Source organism: Hipposideros armiger, unplaced genomic scaffold (genome assembly GCF_001890085.2).
Source record: "Hipposideros armiger isolate ML-2016 unplaced genomic scaffold, ASM189008v1 scaffold_109, whole genome shotgun sequence".
Lineage (NCBI taxonomy): Eukaryota > Metazoa > Chordata > Mammalia > Chiroptera > Hipposideridae > Hipposideros > Hipposideros armiger.
The window spans coordinates 567311-580733 of record NW_017731459.1 but is presented as its reverse complement, the minus strand read 5'-3'; the positions used below and the strand labels follow the sequence as shown (position 1 = coordinate 580733).

Below are 13423 nucleotides of genomic sequence, written 5' to 3'. Positions count from 1 at the left end.
TGTCTTTAAGGATTCAGAAAATGCTGTCATTTTCTTCTGTTTTATAGCTTGTCCGCTCAGGTTTTTTCTTAGCCTAATTCCAAGTGAGCTAGAACCTGTTTCCTCTCTAAGTGCTGGCTGTTTATATTTTAATTTTCTCCCTAATTTATTTGTTTGGACAGATTTCTCCACTGGTCTATGCCCACATTTCCTTTGGGCCTCCCTGGGTTTTCCCAGGTTTCAGATTTTGTGACCACCAAAGAGGATTCTGAGGAATGCCATCTGGGCACATGCCTTTTTCTGCCTTGTGGAGGAGCCTGCAGGCCCTGAAGGGGACTCAGGTGGCCCTAGCAGGGTGTTCTGTGAAATGGCCCTGCAGAAGAGCTGGCAGGGTCCCTGGAGGAGGCACAAACTCTTTCCTTTCAGGAGGGTGAGCCTTCCTCCCCAGTGTCAACATTTGATCCCCTCTGGCCAGGCCACGTGGGGAAACTGAACTCTGGCCCTGTTTATCTCTGTATTGCCCCAGACAGAAGAAAACTTTATCTGAAAAATAAATGATAATGTATGCGCAATTGGTCAGGTAGTATAAATAGACGAACATAGGGTCAAGACCGTGTTCTGACGGGCCAGCGTATCCCTCCCTTTTTTCCCCATGGAAATGGTGAGGTCTGAGGGGGTGTGGGTGGGCCCCGTAGGGGGACTTCTGTGTTGCCATTCTCCTGTTATACTGTGAGGAAGTGGAGACTCAGAGTTTAAACCAACGGTCACTCATCCGGTAAATGGTAGATAGAGCCGGGTTTTGAATTTTGCATCTGCCTGACCTCAGCAAACCACTGTGTGCCCTGGTGGGTAAGTGGTGATTTCTGTTTGGGTTTTGGAATTTCCCATGTCAGCGAGAAGTCAGTAAGAACCTGTCAGAAGAGAGGGTGACTGTTTGAACTATCCCAAAGGTATAGTCACGAGGTGAGCGGAATGTCTGCCTGCTGTCCTGTTGCCTTTGCTGGCGGCTCTGGCGTGATGCTGGGCAGCAATGTGGACGCCTGTGTGAGCTGCGGAGAGCAGCCGCAGGCCTGGGTGACAGGCTGGGCTCAGGTCTGCCCCACTTGTCCCTCATCTACAAAAGAGTGTGTGAGCTCTGAGCCTTGGCCAAGAGGCCTGGTGTCTCCCCCCACCCCTCTGGGCGCTTCGGACCATGGCCATAAAACATGCCCCTTGGAGCTCACTGATCCCAGAAGAGAGACGTGTGGAACAGACCTGCACTGAACCTGCCGCCAGAAACCAACTAGATCAGCTGATCTGTAGATGTCTGAGTGAGAAATGAACACTTGTTATTGTTCGCCATGGAGATGTCATGGTCGTTAGGCAGTAATAGCTGAGTGACACAGGGCTCATCTCAGGAACCGAAATTCCTCTTAACCGTGGCTGTGAGATTGACTCAGGCCTCCAGGATTGCCTTTCCGTGTTCCCTGACTTAATGATGACCGAATGGAGCCAGCAAAGAAATGAGCAAAATAGTCGTGGCCCCACCCAGTCCTCCTTCTCCACGGTCACACATGCACACGTTTGCACCCTCACTCATTCATTGAGCCAGCGAGGAGGAATAAGGGGTGGCGCTGGGGTGGGCAGTGTTGGCCCCTTAGAACGAGGGACTGAACAGAACGATTCTATGGTTCTTGGTTATATAAGAGATGAGAGGTGGCAGACACTCTGATTTCTCTAGAAGACTGGACTGGCAGGGTGGGGAATGCAGGCCAGAGCTCTCTTGCCTGTGCTCTGTTAGCTTTGGGGATCTTCACCTCTCTATTTTGTGACCTAAACGCAACCTACTTTGGCTCTGAAGGCAACCGTTGTTTCTAGTTAATGTGGAAAAACTCAGTGACACAAGCTCTCTATTCATTGGGTGGGGGAATCACATTATGGTCAAGTACAATGGAAGTATTTTAGAAGTTGACATGACCTTTCAGATACCACCTAGCCAGCCTGTCTTTGTTTAGGTCTAGAGGTGTGGCGTGGCTTTCTCAAGGCCAAGTTTTTCTTTCCATTCTGTTATCCATGTGCCACACAATGGAGTGTAGCATGGTGGCTAAGAGCACAGACTTTGGACGCAGACTGCCAGGGTTCAAGCCCTGACTCTGCCACTTGATAATGGTGTGACCTCAGATGAGGTATTTAACCTCTTTCTGCCTAACCTACCTGAAGGGGCTGTGGAGAGTATTGAGTTAATATGGGTAAGTTCTTAGAACAGTGCCTGGCCTGTATATGCTGATAACTACTATATGCTAACACACCATATTATGTGTTGATGTACTGCATGCCAAGCAAGTGTTTGTTAATCACCACGGGGTGACTAATTTGTCTACCAGAAAGAGTCCACTTATTAAGTACCCGTTAGACACTGTGGGAAGTGCCTGATAGATAAAACCCAAGTGACACAGTCCCAGCTATCAAGAAGTTCCCCGTCTACAGGGGAAAACAGAGGGAACACGATGTTTCAAAACCCATGCCATTGTATACTGCCGGGCACCTCTGCCCCAGGACCCAAGGTGGCATTAAGGCAGGATTATTTCATTTTCCAACTGGAAAAACAGACCTGCGTAGAGTCGGACACCTGTTGGGGCCCATAGAGGAGAGGATGGTGGGAATCCACTGTTGGTCCTGGCAGGGGGTACAGGGCTGGGGAGGAAGGGGAAGGGGTACGCTTCCTGTGGAATAGTGGAAAGACCACGGAGGGGCTGTGGGATGCTTGGTTGAGGCTCGCTTTTCCATGTTTCTGCCACCGTGGCCGCAGGCCTGTGGCTGGACCCTCCGTGGGAATGGGAATGGATGCTGTAATGGCTCCATTGCATTGACTCCTGAGGGTTATTGTGAGGGTGTCCTGAGAAAACTCAGGTGAAAGTACTCAGCAAGACCACACATTGCTCTATAATTGTGGCCTTACTGTTGGTCCCCTTGAGGGTCGGCTGTCATCTCTTCAGAATGTTGGAAGGTTGGTTTAATTGAGGAAAGCCTCTAAGTGTGTGGGCACCTGTCCAAAATGTCTCAAACTTTTGAATTCTTAAAAAATTGGCCTTTGGTTTGGCACGGGGACCTTTTTCTCATGACTTTTCAGGTGCTTCCTGTTTCTGGTTGGGTGGGAAATGCTATCAGAATATCCTGTTTGAAACTGGGAAATGGAGAAGGAATGGGAAACAAAAATGAATTTAGGACACAAAGTAAAATAAACCAGTGGAGCATATACCCTTAAGTCAGACCGTTTCGTTTACGTCTGATACGAGAACAGCATCATCACTCCCATATGTTGTTTGGTTTTATCAGAACGTGTGGGAAAACGAGAGGTGCAGTGGGATGACATATGGGGGAAACTTTGTAAATTAAAGAGCAAGAACTATAAAACGTTAGTTACTTATCAGCCAAGTCCTGATATTTTAGGGCTCCCAAAAGTTGTCAGTGCATTGATAACATCAGGTACAGACATTCCTTCCTTTGCCCTTGAGCCATTGAGACAAGAAGCCAGAGCTTGGAGGGAGTGAGGCTGTAAACAAGTCATCTTTTTATTGTAACAGAAAAGTCTCACTAATATGGAATAATCTGTGAGCAGCTCGGCTAAATTAACAGAAAGTGTTCCGAATAAAACATTGACAAAGACATGCAATTAGGGTGCCATTGTGTATTAGACCTAATTTCAGACCTGGCTTTGCTACTCACTTATTCCTGTGATTTAACCCATAGCTCCTGTGTTCTGACTGGGTGATGTTCGGCAAACCCCTTAAGCCTCAGTGCCCTCATCTGTAAAATCGGGGAGGTTAATCCCTACCTAAGAGATATGTACTGTGCTTAACACACAGTTCCTAGCTCAGAGTGAACACTCGATAAATGTGAATTTTCTAATTAACTTTCAAGTACTATAATAGCATTCTTCAGCGTTCTCAGAAGGGTATCTAGCAGATCCTGCTTAAATGAATAGATAATGTAGGATAGAAAGCTGGGTGTTAATAAAATGAAGTTAAGACTTCTTGAAAAGATCATTTCTTAAATACTTTGAAGATCATGTTTGCACAGTGGAGTTGCTGGTTAAGCCCTCCTCTCCACTTTTTGTAGATGAGCTAAAGTTTAACTCATGCCATGTTTAAATGTTCTCAAGTTTGGAATTGTTGGGTTCTGAATTTATCAAATTTTACTGTGCTTTAAAATGGTCCCATTGCGTCCAAAGATTTCTGTACCACTTTCTTTATTGCCAGGGGGTGGCTGACCTTTTATTCCTAATAGCTTTTATCTCCAAAGACAGTGATCATTGCTAGAGAAGGAAATAGATCACCCATTCAAATGTGAAGATCCCCCCCACCCCTCCCCCACCCTTCTAATGTTGGAGGCTGTGACTCCACAGGGGATAAAAATCAATCAAGAGCCATATACAAATGAAAAGCAATTGAGGTTTTGTTGTGTTGTGTTTTGTTTTGGAGAGAACCATAAAAGGCTAAGTCGATCTATTTAAAAATTCAAGAACAAGCCCCATAAATTTTTATTAAATAAAGAACTCTACATTTACATAGGAATTTATGGTTTCCAAAGAGCTTTCATAAACATTATCTCATTTAAGTAAATAGAGCAAATTTTAAAAAAGCAGATACAGTTCTGTATGAGGGCCAGTTAAGGCGGAGAGGGACCCTGAGGGGGAGAGAGGGAGGGTGGCTGGAGGGGACCTCCAGGGCCAGAGAAAGCTGGGTTTCTGGCAGTGGCTCCCCAACTCAGGGCTCCCCAAGCTCAGGGCTCCCCATCAAGCTTTCCCTTTGGTGCCAAGAATTTTTTTATCTTGGGCATAAATCTATTCTATACTTCAAACATGTTTCCATACATTGTGTGGAATTATTGACTGCTTAAACTGCATCTTCTATACTTTTCTTATGGATGTCCAAGTTTTATGAATCTCCTCTTCTAAAATTGTATATCTGTGTGATGGGTATCTTAGGTTTTGTTCCTTTTAGAGAAACTGACAGGTTCAGATTCACCTAACATTAATTGAGCAGCTACTGGGTGCCAGGTGTTGTACTGGGCACCTAACATTTACGATCTTACTGAGTAATCCTATCGTTTTGGGGGAAGTAGTCTTACACCCCATTGAGCAGATGAGAAAACTGAGGCTCAGGGAGGCTGAGGACGGTCATAGGCTTATTAAGCAGAGGAAGGGTTGCTGGCTTTTAAGTTCACTGCAGGTTTCTTCATACTTCCTATTCGGTTGGGATGTTGGTTTTCTTTGTGATTACCGGGGTGCTCTGGCCCATCACAGAGAAAAATGGACTTTTTAATGTCATAATTTTACTTTATGAATATTTATGACACTGCATTATAGACTTTTCAAGCCATGTTGCAGTTTTGCAATTGTAGACGCAAACTGTAGACAAGTCCCAGCAGGTGCAGAGGGCAGACAAATGTGGCCCCTGACCTAATGAAATTCTCCTGGGAGGCCGATCTGCTCTATGTTCTGGATCTTTCCTTCCTCTAAGCATTTGGTTTTAATACCTGAACAGTAACTCGACTGTTCATGATTTAGTGATAGCGATTTCATAAGTCTTTAGCTTTGGTTACAAAGTGAATCCCCCTTGGTGTTGAGCTGGGGTTCTCACGGAAATGGGACTGTCCCAAGTTCAGGGCCACTTTTTTTTTTTTTTGGAGGGATAAAAGATAACACAGTGTATATAGTGTCTTGGTCAGTTTGGGCTGCATAACAAAAATACCATTGACTGGGTGACTTAACCAACATTTATTTCTCGCAGCTCTGGGGGCTGGGAAGTCCATGATCAAGGCCCCGGCTGACTTGGTGTCTTTTGAGGGCCCCTTCCTGGTTCATAGATGGCCATCTGTGAGTCTTCTGTCTGTGTCCTCCATCTGTGTCCTCATATGGTGGAGAGCAGAGAGAAAAGCAAGCACTCAGGACTCTTAAAAAGGCACAGATCCCATTTACGGGGGCTCCACCCTCATGACCTTACCTAATTCTAGTGACCTCCCAATGCTTCACCTCCTAATACCATCACACTGGGGAGCATGCTTTCAACATAGGAATTTTGGTGGTACACAAACATTCAGTCCAAAACACACAGTAAGTTAAATGTAGGTATATTATTATGTGCCTGTAAATCTGCTAGTTTCTGCTTCTGAAGTAGGGAGTTGGCAAAATATGTTATTAGATTCTGGGTGGAAGGAACTCTTTAAAGATTACAAAACATTAAAAATTTTTTTTTTTACTGTTGTAAAAAAATGCATAACATAAAATTCACCATTTTAACTGTTTTTAAGTGCAGTTCTGTGGTATGGTGTACATTCACGTTGTGCAGCCTCCACTGCCAACCTCCAGCATGCCTTTCCCCAACTGCAGCTCTGGACCATTAACCACTAACTCCCCATTTCCCCTCCCGCCAGCCCCTGGCAACGGCCATTCTACTTTCTGTCTCAATGAATCTGACTGCTTCAGATACCTCATATAAGTGGAATCACACAGTCTTTGTCCTTTTGTGTCTGGCTTGTTTCACTTAACATGATGTCGTCAAGGTTCATCCATGTTGTAGCATGTGTCAGAATTTCCTTCCTTTTTAAGGCTGAATAATATTCCGTTGAATGTATACACCACGTTGTGTTTATCCATTCATCCATCAATGGAGAACTTTTTTTTTTTAAAAGATAAGAATGTTGTCACAGAAGTGTGCTCTGTGAGGCATGATGGCATGGCAGAAGCGGATTGGAAGTCAAGAGCCCTGCTTGTGGCTTTAAATAAACCCCTTGCTCTCTCTGAGCAAGTGTCTTCATCTAGAAAATGAATGGATAGGATTAGAATTATAGACATTCTCTAAAGATCATTTCCCCTCTTAAAGCCTCTTTCTCTCATGTAATTGTAAGTTTATCTTTATTGCAGAGGGCGTTTAATGCTCACCATAGCTTAGTTGTCCATCTTGATAAAATGTTCTCTCTTCCTCACTTAACCTAGCTATTTAGATCATTTTTTTTTCCCCATTCAGATTGTGGTCCCTGATAACTGAGGGTAGTTTTGTCCTCTCTTCCGTTTTGTATGTTTAAATGTCCTTTTTATTAGTAGCTATCTGCCTGAATTTATTGTCCTCTAAATTGTTTAATTATTAGTTATTTAGTATTCACTCAGAGATTGAGCAAAAAAAATATCAAGTAATTTAAGACTGGAAAGCTATTGTTTTGATCTGATATTTTCTTTTATGGCTAAGCTAAGGAACTATGGAAAACTAATTTAAAAATTGATGTGTTAAAAAGACTAGCTTTGAAAGATGAGACGTTCTCAAATGGGTAATAGGAAGAGAGATTAGTAGAAAGGGTATAGGTTACACTGCATATAAATCCGGATCTTCCCAGGGGTTGGTTTTAATCCCACCAGTGTCTGGGAAGAGTGCAGGAGGTGACCCCACCCAATTTCATTCTTGAATGAATTAAAATCCATTAGTTTAAATTCCGCGCATTGAGTTGCGGATTGTGAACATTTGGAAACTGGTATTTTTTCCTTTCTGAATTGCTTGCTGTTTAGACAGGGTTTAATAATACCAGAAGCTAAACCAGGGAAAATGCTACCATTTTTAGAATGAGGTGCCACACAACTTAATGAATCGAAGCACACGACGTAGGTTGAGTAATTCAAACGCGGTCACGGCAGAAAGACAGAGCTTTCCAACCTGTTCGCAGTTCCTCCCAGTGACTGCTAGGCCCCCTCGTTCTACCACCTCTTTTGCTTCCCAGGTTCAGTTGCCCCAAATTTAACAGCGTTAGGTTTGTTACAGCATCTGTGAGCTGCACTCACGCCATGCCTGATTGTCCCTTGCTGCTTCGAGGTGGATAAATGTTTTGTTCTGCTGCTGAGAGGGGGGGGGAATGTAGCATGTTGCAGCCTTCGGTCTGCCCGGCCAGTCCCTGGGACAGTTCAGGACTGAATGGACAGGCCCAGGAACGGCCCCCTGTGGGGCCCACAGCCTTTGTATGTGTGCAGGAAAAATTCTTCCCGGGAACACAACAATGTCCCCTGCCCCCCCATCCCTCCAAGCTGCCCTTCCTGGACTTCTCAGTGGAGGGAGGGTGTGGGATGTGGGGGGTTTCTTGGGGATGTGTGGCCAGGCCAGCCCCCTGTCCCCACACCTACCACCCTTTTTATAGCTCTGGGGGAGACGCTTTCCTGCCTTCTCAGGTCTAAGCCAGCAAAATTGGTTTTTTTAGGCTATGGGTATGGTAGGTAGGTAGGTCGGTCTACCATACCCATATCCTAGTCCTGTCTGTGGACATTTGGGAAGTGGATTAGGGAGAAGCCTGAACTTGACCTTTTTCTATCACTTTTAAAAATAAAAAATGAGGTTAAAATAACAGTGGTGTCTTTAGCTCATAGAAATAACACTCCAAGGAGTAAAATCACCTGAGGTGGGCAGTGGTCCACTGTCTGGTGTGTCTGGCCAGTGTCTCCTGGGAAAGCCCCCATAGCCTGGGCCCCAATAGTCACCACAGCACCCTGAGGTGGCAGTTTACCTGTTTTGTGGCCTTGTTCACAAAATGCTTTCTTAGACCACTTCTCACTTACTGAGAATTACTGAATACCCAGTAAGCCAGCACAATGTGATTTTTTTTTTTTAATTGAAAAGGAGCAGACTGGGCTGGGCACAGCACCTGGGGTTTGGGTGGCCGCACGTGTACAGTGGCGCTGTCTCAAGATGTGACTGATCGGGAAAAGCTTTGAAATCTTCTGTGAAAGCTGCTCACATCAGTGCTTCAGAGGGGTTTGGCTTTGAGAGGAAGCGCACTTTTCGTAAGGAGGGCTGGACTTGGACACAGGCACATGACTTCATGGGCCGGTGTCGCCCGGGCTGGGCAGCAGACCCACCTGTGGCTCAGCAGGTTTCCCTTGGGTTTTTGAGGACAGTCAGTGAAGGGTCATGCCAGGAGGTGGGCAGGGGTTGAAGAGCTGGATCTGAATATCCCTCCTGAGGCCCCAGAGGAGATGGAATTGCCCAAGGTGAAGTCAGCAATTTAGGTTTGGAAAGCCCAGAAAAGTCTATGCTATGGGTCCTTGCCCAGCTCTGATGATACCCACCACCATCCTCAGGCTTCTGGGGTTAGTGGTGGCACCAGGTGGAGAGCCCAGGATTCCTGGTACCCAGAACACAACTCCTTTTCAAGCAGGGCTGCTGTTGAGGTTAGAGAGCCTGACAGGTTGGAAGAGAGAAGGCAGGGCTAGAAGGTCGGAGGACAAAGGTCTAAAGCAAAGCAGGCTGGATAGTTTAGGCCCTTAGTGTGGATCAGGAGGAACAGACATGGGCCTCGGGTCCTTGCACGAAGCAGCACGTGTGCACACCTCCCCTCAGCACACATCACTAGCCACGCAGGGCTGGTGTTGGGACTCTGCGGTGAAGGAACTCATCTTTGTGTTGAATAAACTGGGAGACGAACCAACACATTTTGTGATGTGGAGAGGGTTTCATGGACCTGTACCTGCAGCGTCACCTGCACAGAGAAGCTGAGGAGGGGTCTGGAACGCTGTGGAAGGCTTGGAATGTGAGCCTGTCTAATCCAGTAACACCAGCTGAGCCCTTCCTAGACTAGACTCGCCACAACTGCCCCCACCCCAAAAGGTGGTGGTGGGATAGGGTTGGGGCAGAAGCATCAGGACTGGATCCTGTTCCAAGGGAAGGGGTTAATGACGGAGTCACAGAGGATCCTGGGAGGTCGGAACATGGCCTGTCCTCTGATTGGGAGTTACGGGTTATGGGTACTAGTCACGAGCCCCACACGGTTTGATTCCTGGTTCCGGAGCATCCTGAGAAGGCAGGTATAGACCCTGGGTTTCAGAAATGTGAAAGCCGGTAGGATGATACCCGCTTTCTGTGCGTCCTTGGCCCTCAGACCTCTGAATCAGTCCCTGCTTGGGAAGACGGGGTCTGGCTTCTAACCGTACCTCGAGGCTGGCTGAGGTAGGTGAGCTGGTAGAAGGGCTTCACCTTGCTGGCCTTTAGCCTGAGGCCGGGAGGAGGGCACTCCCAGCTCCTGGCATAGAGCTCGCTAGCACTGTTTGGGGATGAGGCGGAGAAAGACACTCAAGTTTTCTTATCTACTGTTTTTGAGTCCCTGTCACAAAAGAGAGCTTGAGTCATGTTTCTTCTTTAAACCATGAAAGAGTCTCCCATAATTCCTCTTCATGTCATACATTTATGAGGCCAAACTGGTGCGTCCTGCCGTGTAGTTTCGTTCAGCTTGTGGGGTCTGAATTTCATCTCTGGGTTTCATTTGTTTGAGAGTTACAGTTGGCTGTTTACCCCTACAGTCGGTGGAGTGGATATGCTTTTTCCAGACCTTCCAGATTTAATGTAGCTGTTCAGGTTGGGGCGTTTTGACCCTTCTCGCCCTTGTGCTGTATGAGGTAGTGTTTATGATTAATTTTTACTGTTTCATGCCATCATCCTACAATTTGATGCAGCATCTATTTATGACTTGGCACAAGTCTCCTCCCAGCCCCGGTGCAAGATTTTGCAGAGAACAAGCTAGTTCCGTTCGCCACTGGGTTGCTTTCTGGCGGGCTTGTGAGCTCCCCTCGTAATAACAGGGCACGGCGGGAGGAACTGCTTTAGCCCTCCGTGGAAGAGGAGTAACTCAATTGACATTCCGTTGTAATTTAGCAGTCGGTTAATGGCCACTTACTGGAAAATGTTACCAGGCCCTGTGGTGAGTGTTGTTAGAAACTGAATTACTCTGGATGTTTCCCCAGGGCCCTTTTGCCTCTTCTCCTCCAGTAGACACTCCAAGCTGCAGGAAGTGGCACTGTGTTGCAATCAAGGCTTCATTGTTCCTTTGTGTTATTTTGTTTCAAATGTAAGTATATTGTGTATTTAACTATAAAAGTTTCAAAATTAAGTTTGCTGCTTTTAATGGTACCAGGGACTTACCAAGAGCCCACGGGGTGACATGAGGGTCCCCGGGTTATTTTGCTGGGTAGCCCCAGCCTGAAGGTGCCCAGGGGTACCTGTGAGCCAGTGTCCAGCAATGTCAGTTGTACAGGTAATTAATTTGAGTCACCTGAGCGGAATATCTCTCCATCCCCATGTCTTTACCCGTGTAATTATTACAGATGGCAGGTCACTTCCTGGGGTTTGTGTAATCACTCCCTTTGCAAAACCTTTGTTTGATAGGCCATAGAGGTGAAAGAATGTGAATTTCTGAGTCTGCTGAACTGAACTTGGGGTAGAATCCTGGCTTTGCCATTTACTAGCTGTGTGACCTTGGAGAGTTCACTTAACCTCTCTGAGCCTCCGGAGTTTTATATGTTAACAAATGGCAATATGGGCTCCCAGGGATGAGGGATCAATAAAATGGTGTGTGTGGACACAGCCCACACAGTGCCTGGAACCTGCTCAGCCGTCTTCCCTGCCAACTTAAAATTAAAATGGCAGCAACAGAGTGCCCCCTTTTGTCAGGGCGGAGTGTTGGGAACTGAGGGAATGGAATGGTGGAGGAAAAGAGCTTATCCATTTGTTTTCTTTTGACCTTGAGAGAGCCTCCCCTTTTTCCTTGGGAGGAATGAGGAAGACAGAGGTGTCAGGGTGCAGTGTCACCAGACGCCATCAGTGATAGTGGAACCGTGTGCCGGGGCAGGCCCGCGGAGTCCCCTTTTCCTGTGTCCCCTCGGCTCTCACTTGGTTGCTGGTTGGATGGTGGGAAGCGTATTGCCTCCAGCTGTATGAGTGTCTTTTGGAAGGCTTGGTTGTCGTCCAAGGGACTCCACACTGGGAGGGCTACATCCTCCCATTTCTGGGTCATGTTTTCAACTCCTCCTTTCTTCTCTGTCCTTTCTGAACTCAATGAAATAATTGTCACCAGCCTCCCATTTAATTATGGCTACTGCTCCTCTTTGCCCACATGTATGGAGGAATTCTCAGGGGGCGCTTGGCAGCCTCGCTACCTGATGGCACCAGGGCCTGGATTTTTGAGGTCTGGTGGATTCCTGAGACTTCCCTTCCACGCCCCAGTCCTGGAGGGTGTTCTGGGGCCCAGCCCGCAGCGGCACTCGGGGAAGTGGCCAGTGCGCTCGGCCGCCCCACACACGACTGGCACACACTGACAAGGCTGTGGTTTGTTCTCTTTCCTTCCCTCCCCCTCTAGAGTATAAGAAGAAATACGGAGCAGAACACGGCTCCTGCCAGGCTGGGATAGCAGGCTTCTTCACAGAGGTGGGTGCCAGCTGTTTGGGCATTTCTGTTTTTGTGTGGGTGTTCATTTCATTGCTGGTTCTGATTTAGGTTGCCCCAATTCTGGTCTTCTGATGTCCTCACATACTTGGGCCATGAATGAGTAGATTCCGGCCCTCACATGCAGGCAAGGTTATTGAAACTGGTGGGGGTGCCTGCTTGCCAGAGACCATTGTGTGGGGGTGGGGTGGGGTGGGGGTGGCACATTTGAAGGATACCACCAGTTGGGACCGTTTCTTCAGGAGTCAGCTTGACTCTGAGACCGGTGAAAAGAACTGATTAAAGGGGGTGCTAGCGAGACAGCACTCAGTCAAGTTGTGTCTCATTGTTGGCAGACGTGAAGGTATATTAAGCACATGCGTATCGCCTCCTGTCGTTACTCCATTCATCCCTTTCCCGTCGACTTGAGTACTTACATGCCTGTGCAGTCACACCGGGACCCTTGGCTGGGGGCACATTTTTTGGGGACTGTTTTCTTACAGAATTCTTACCCACTGTAAGTGTACACTTCATATCAACTCCTCATTTCTCAAACATTTTAATGATTATCTGCCATATGTGCAAAGTCCCATGTTTGGCCCCGGAAGTGGCACCATGACCCATTGCGAGGCTCAGGCCAAAAAACAAAACAGTACTTTATACTTCAAATTCATCTGCAGTCCTGTTGTTTTAACCTCCAAAACAGACCCTAAATATGACAGCTTTAATTACCACCACTGGCACCTCCGTTATTGCCACCACCGTTCTAGAAAGCCACTGTCATCAGCTAGAGGTACCCTGGCCCCACATTGGTCTCTCCCTCTCTCCCTCTCTCCCTCTCTCCCTCTCTCCCTTTATCCCTTTATCCCCCCGTTGGTAAAATGCACATGACATAAAATTTACCACTTTAACCATCCTAAAGTGGCATTTAGTATATTCACAAAGTTGTGCCACTGTCACCTCTGTCTAGTTTCAGAGCATTTTTATCACCTCAGTCTGTACCCCTTCTCGACCCCCACTCTGTTTCTTGCACATCAGCCTGGGGAATCTTTCAAAATCAAACCCTGTCATCCTGACTCTGACTCCGGGGCTTCCCATTCCATGGTCGATTAACATCCAAACTCTGTGTGTCCTGGCCCAGCGGTGTGACTTTGCTGTCAGCCCTCCTTCACTCACTGCAGGACAACTGAGAGCCGCAGAAGGGCACATGACTTTGAGGGGTCGGAAAGACCCAG

The 13423-nt window shown here is 47.0% G+C and overlaps 1 protein-coding gene across 1 annotated transcript in view; it reads left to right on the top strand.

Annotated features, from left to right (window-relative positions):
• Positions 1-13423, top strand: part of ITGA9 (integrin subunit alpha 9) — a 330870-nt gene that overhangs the window by 31224 nt on the left and 286223 nt on the right. The window contains exon 5 of the mRNA XM_019647245.1: positions 12124-12191. Coding sequence (XP_019502790.1) covers positions 12124-12191 — 68 coding nt within the window. The remainder of the gene's footprint in view (positions 1-12123; positions 12192-13423) is intronic.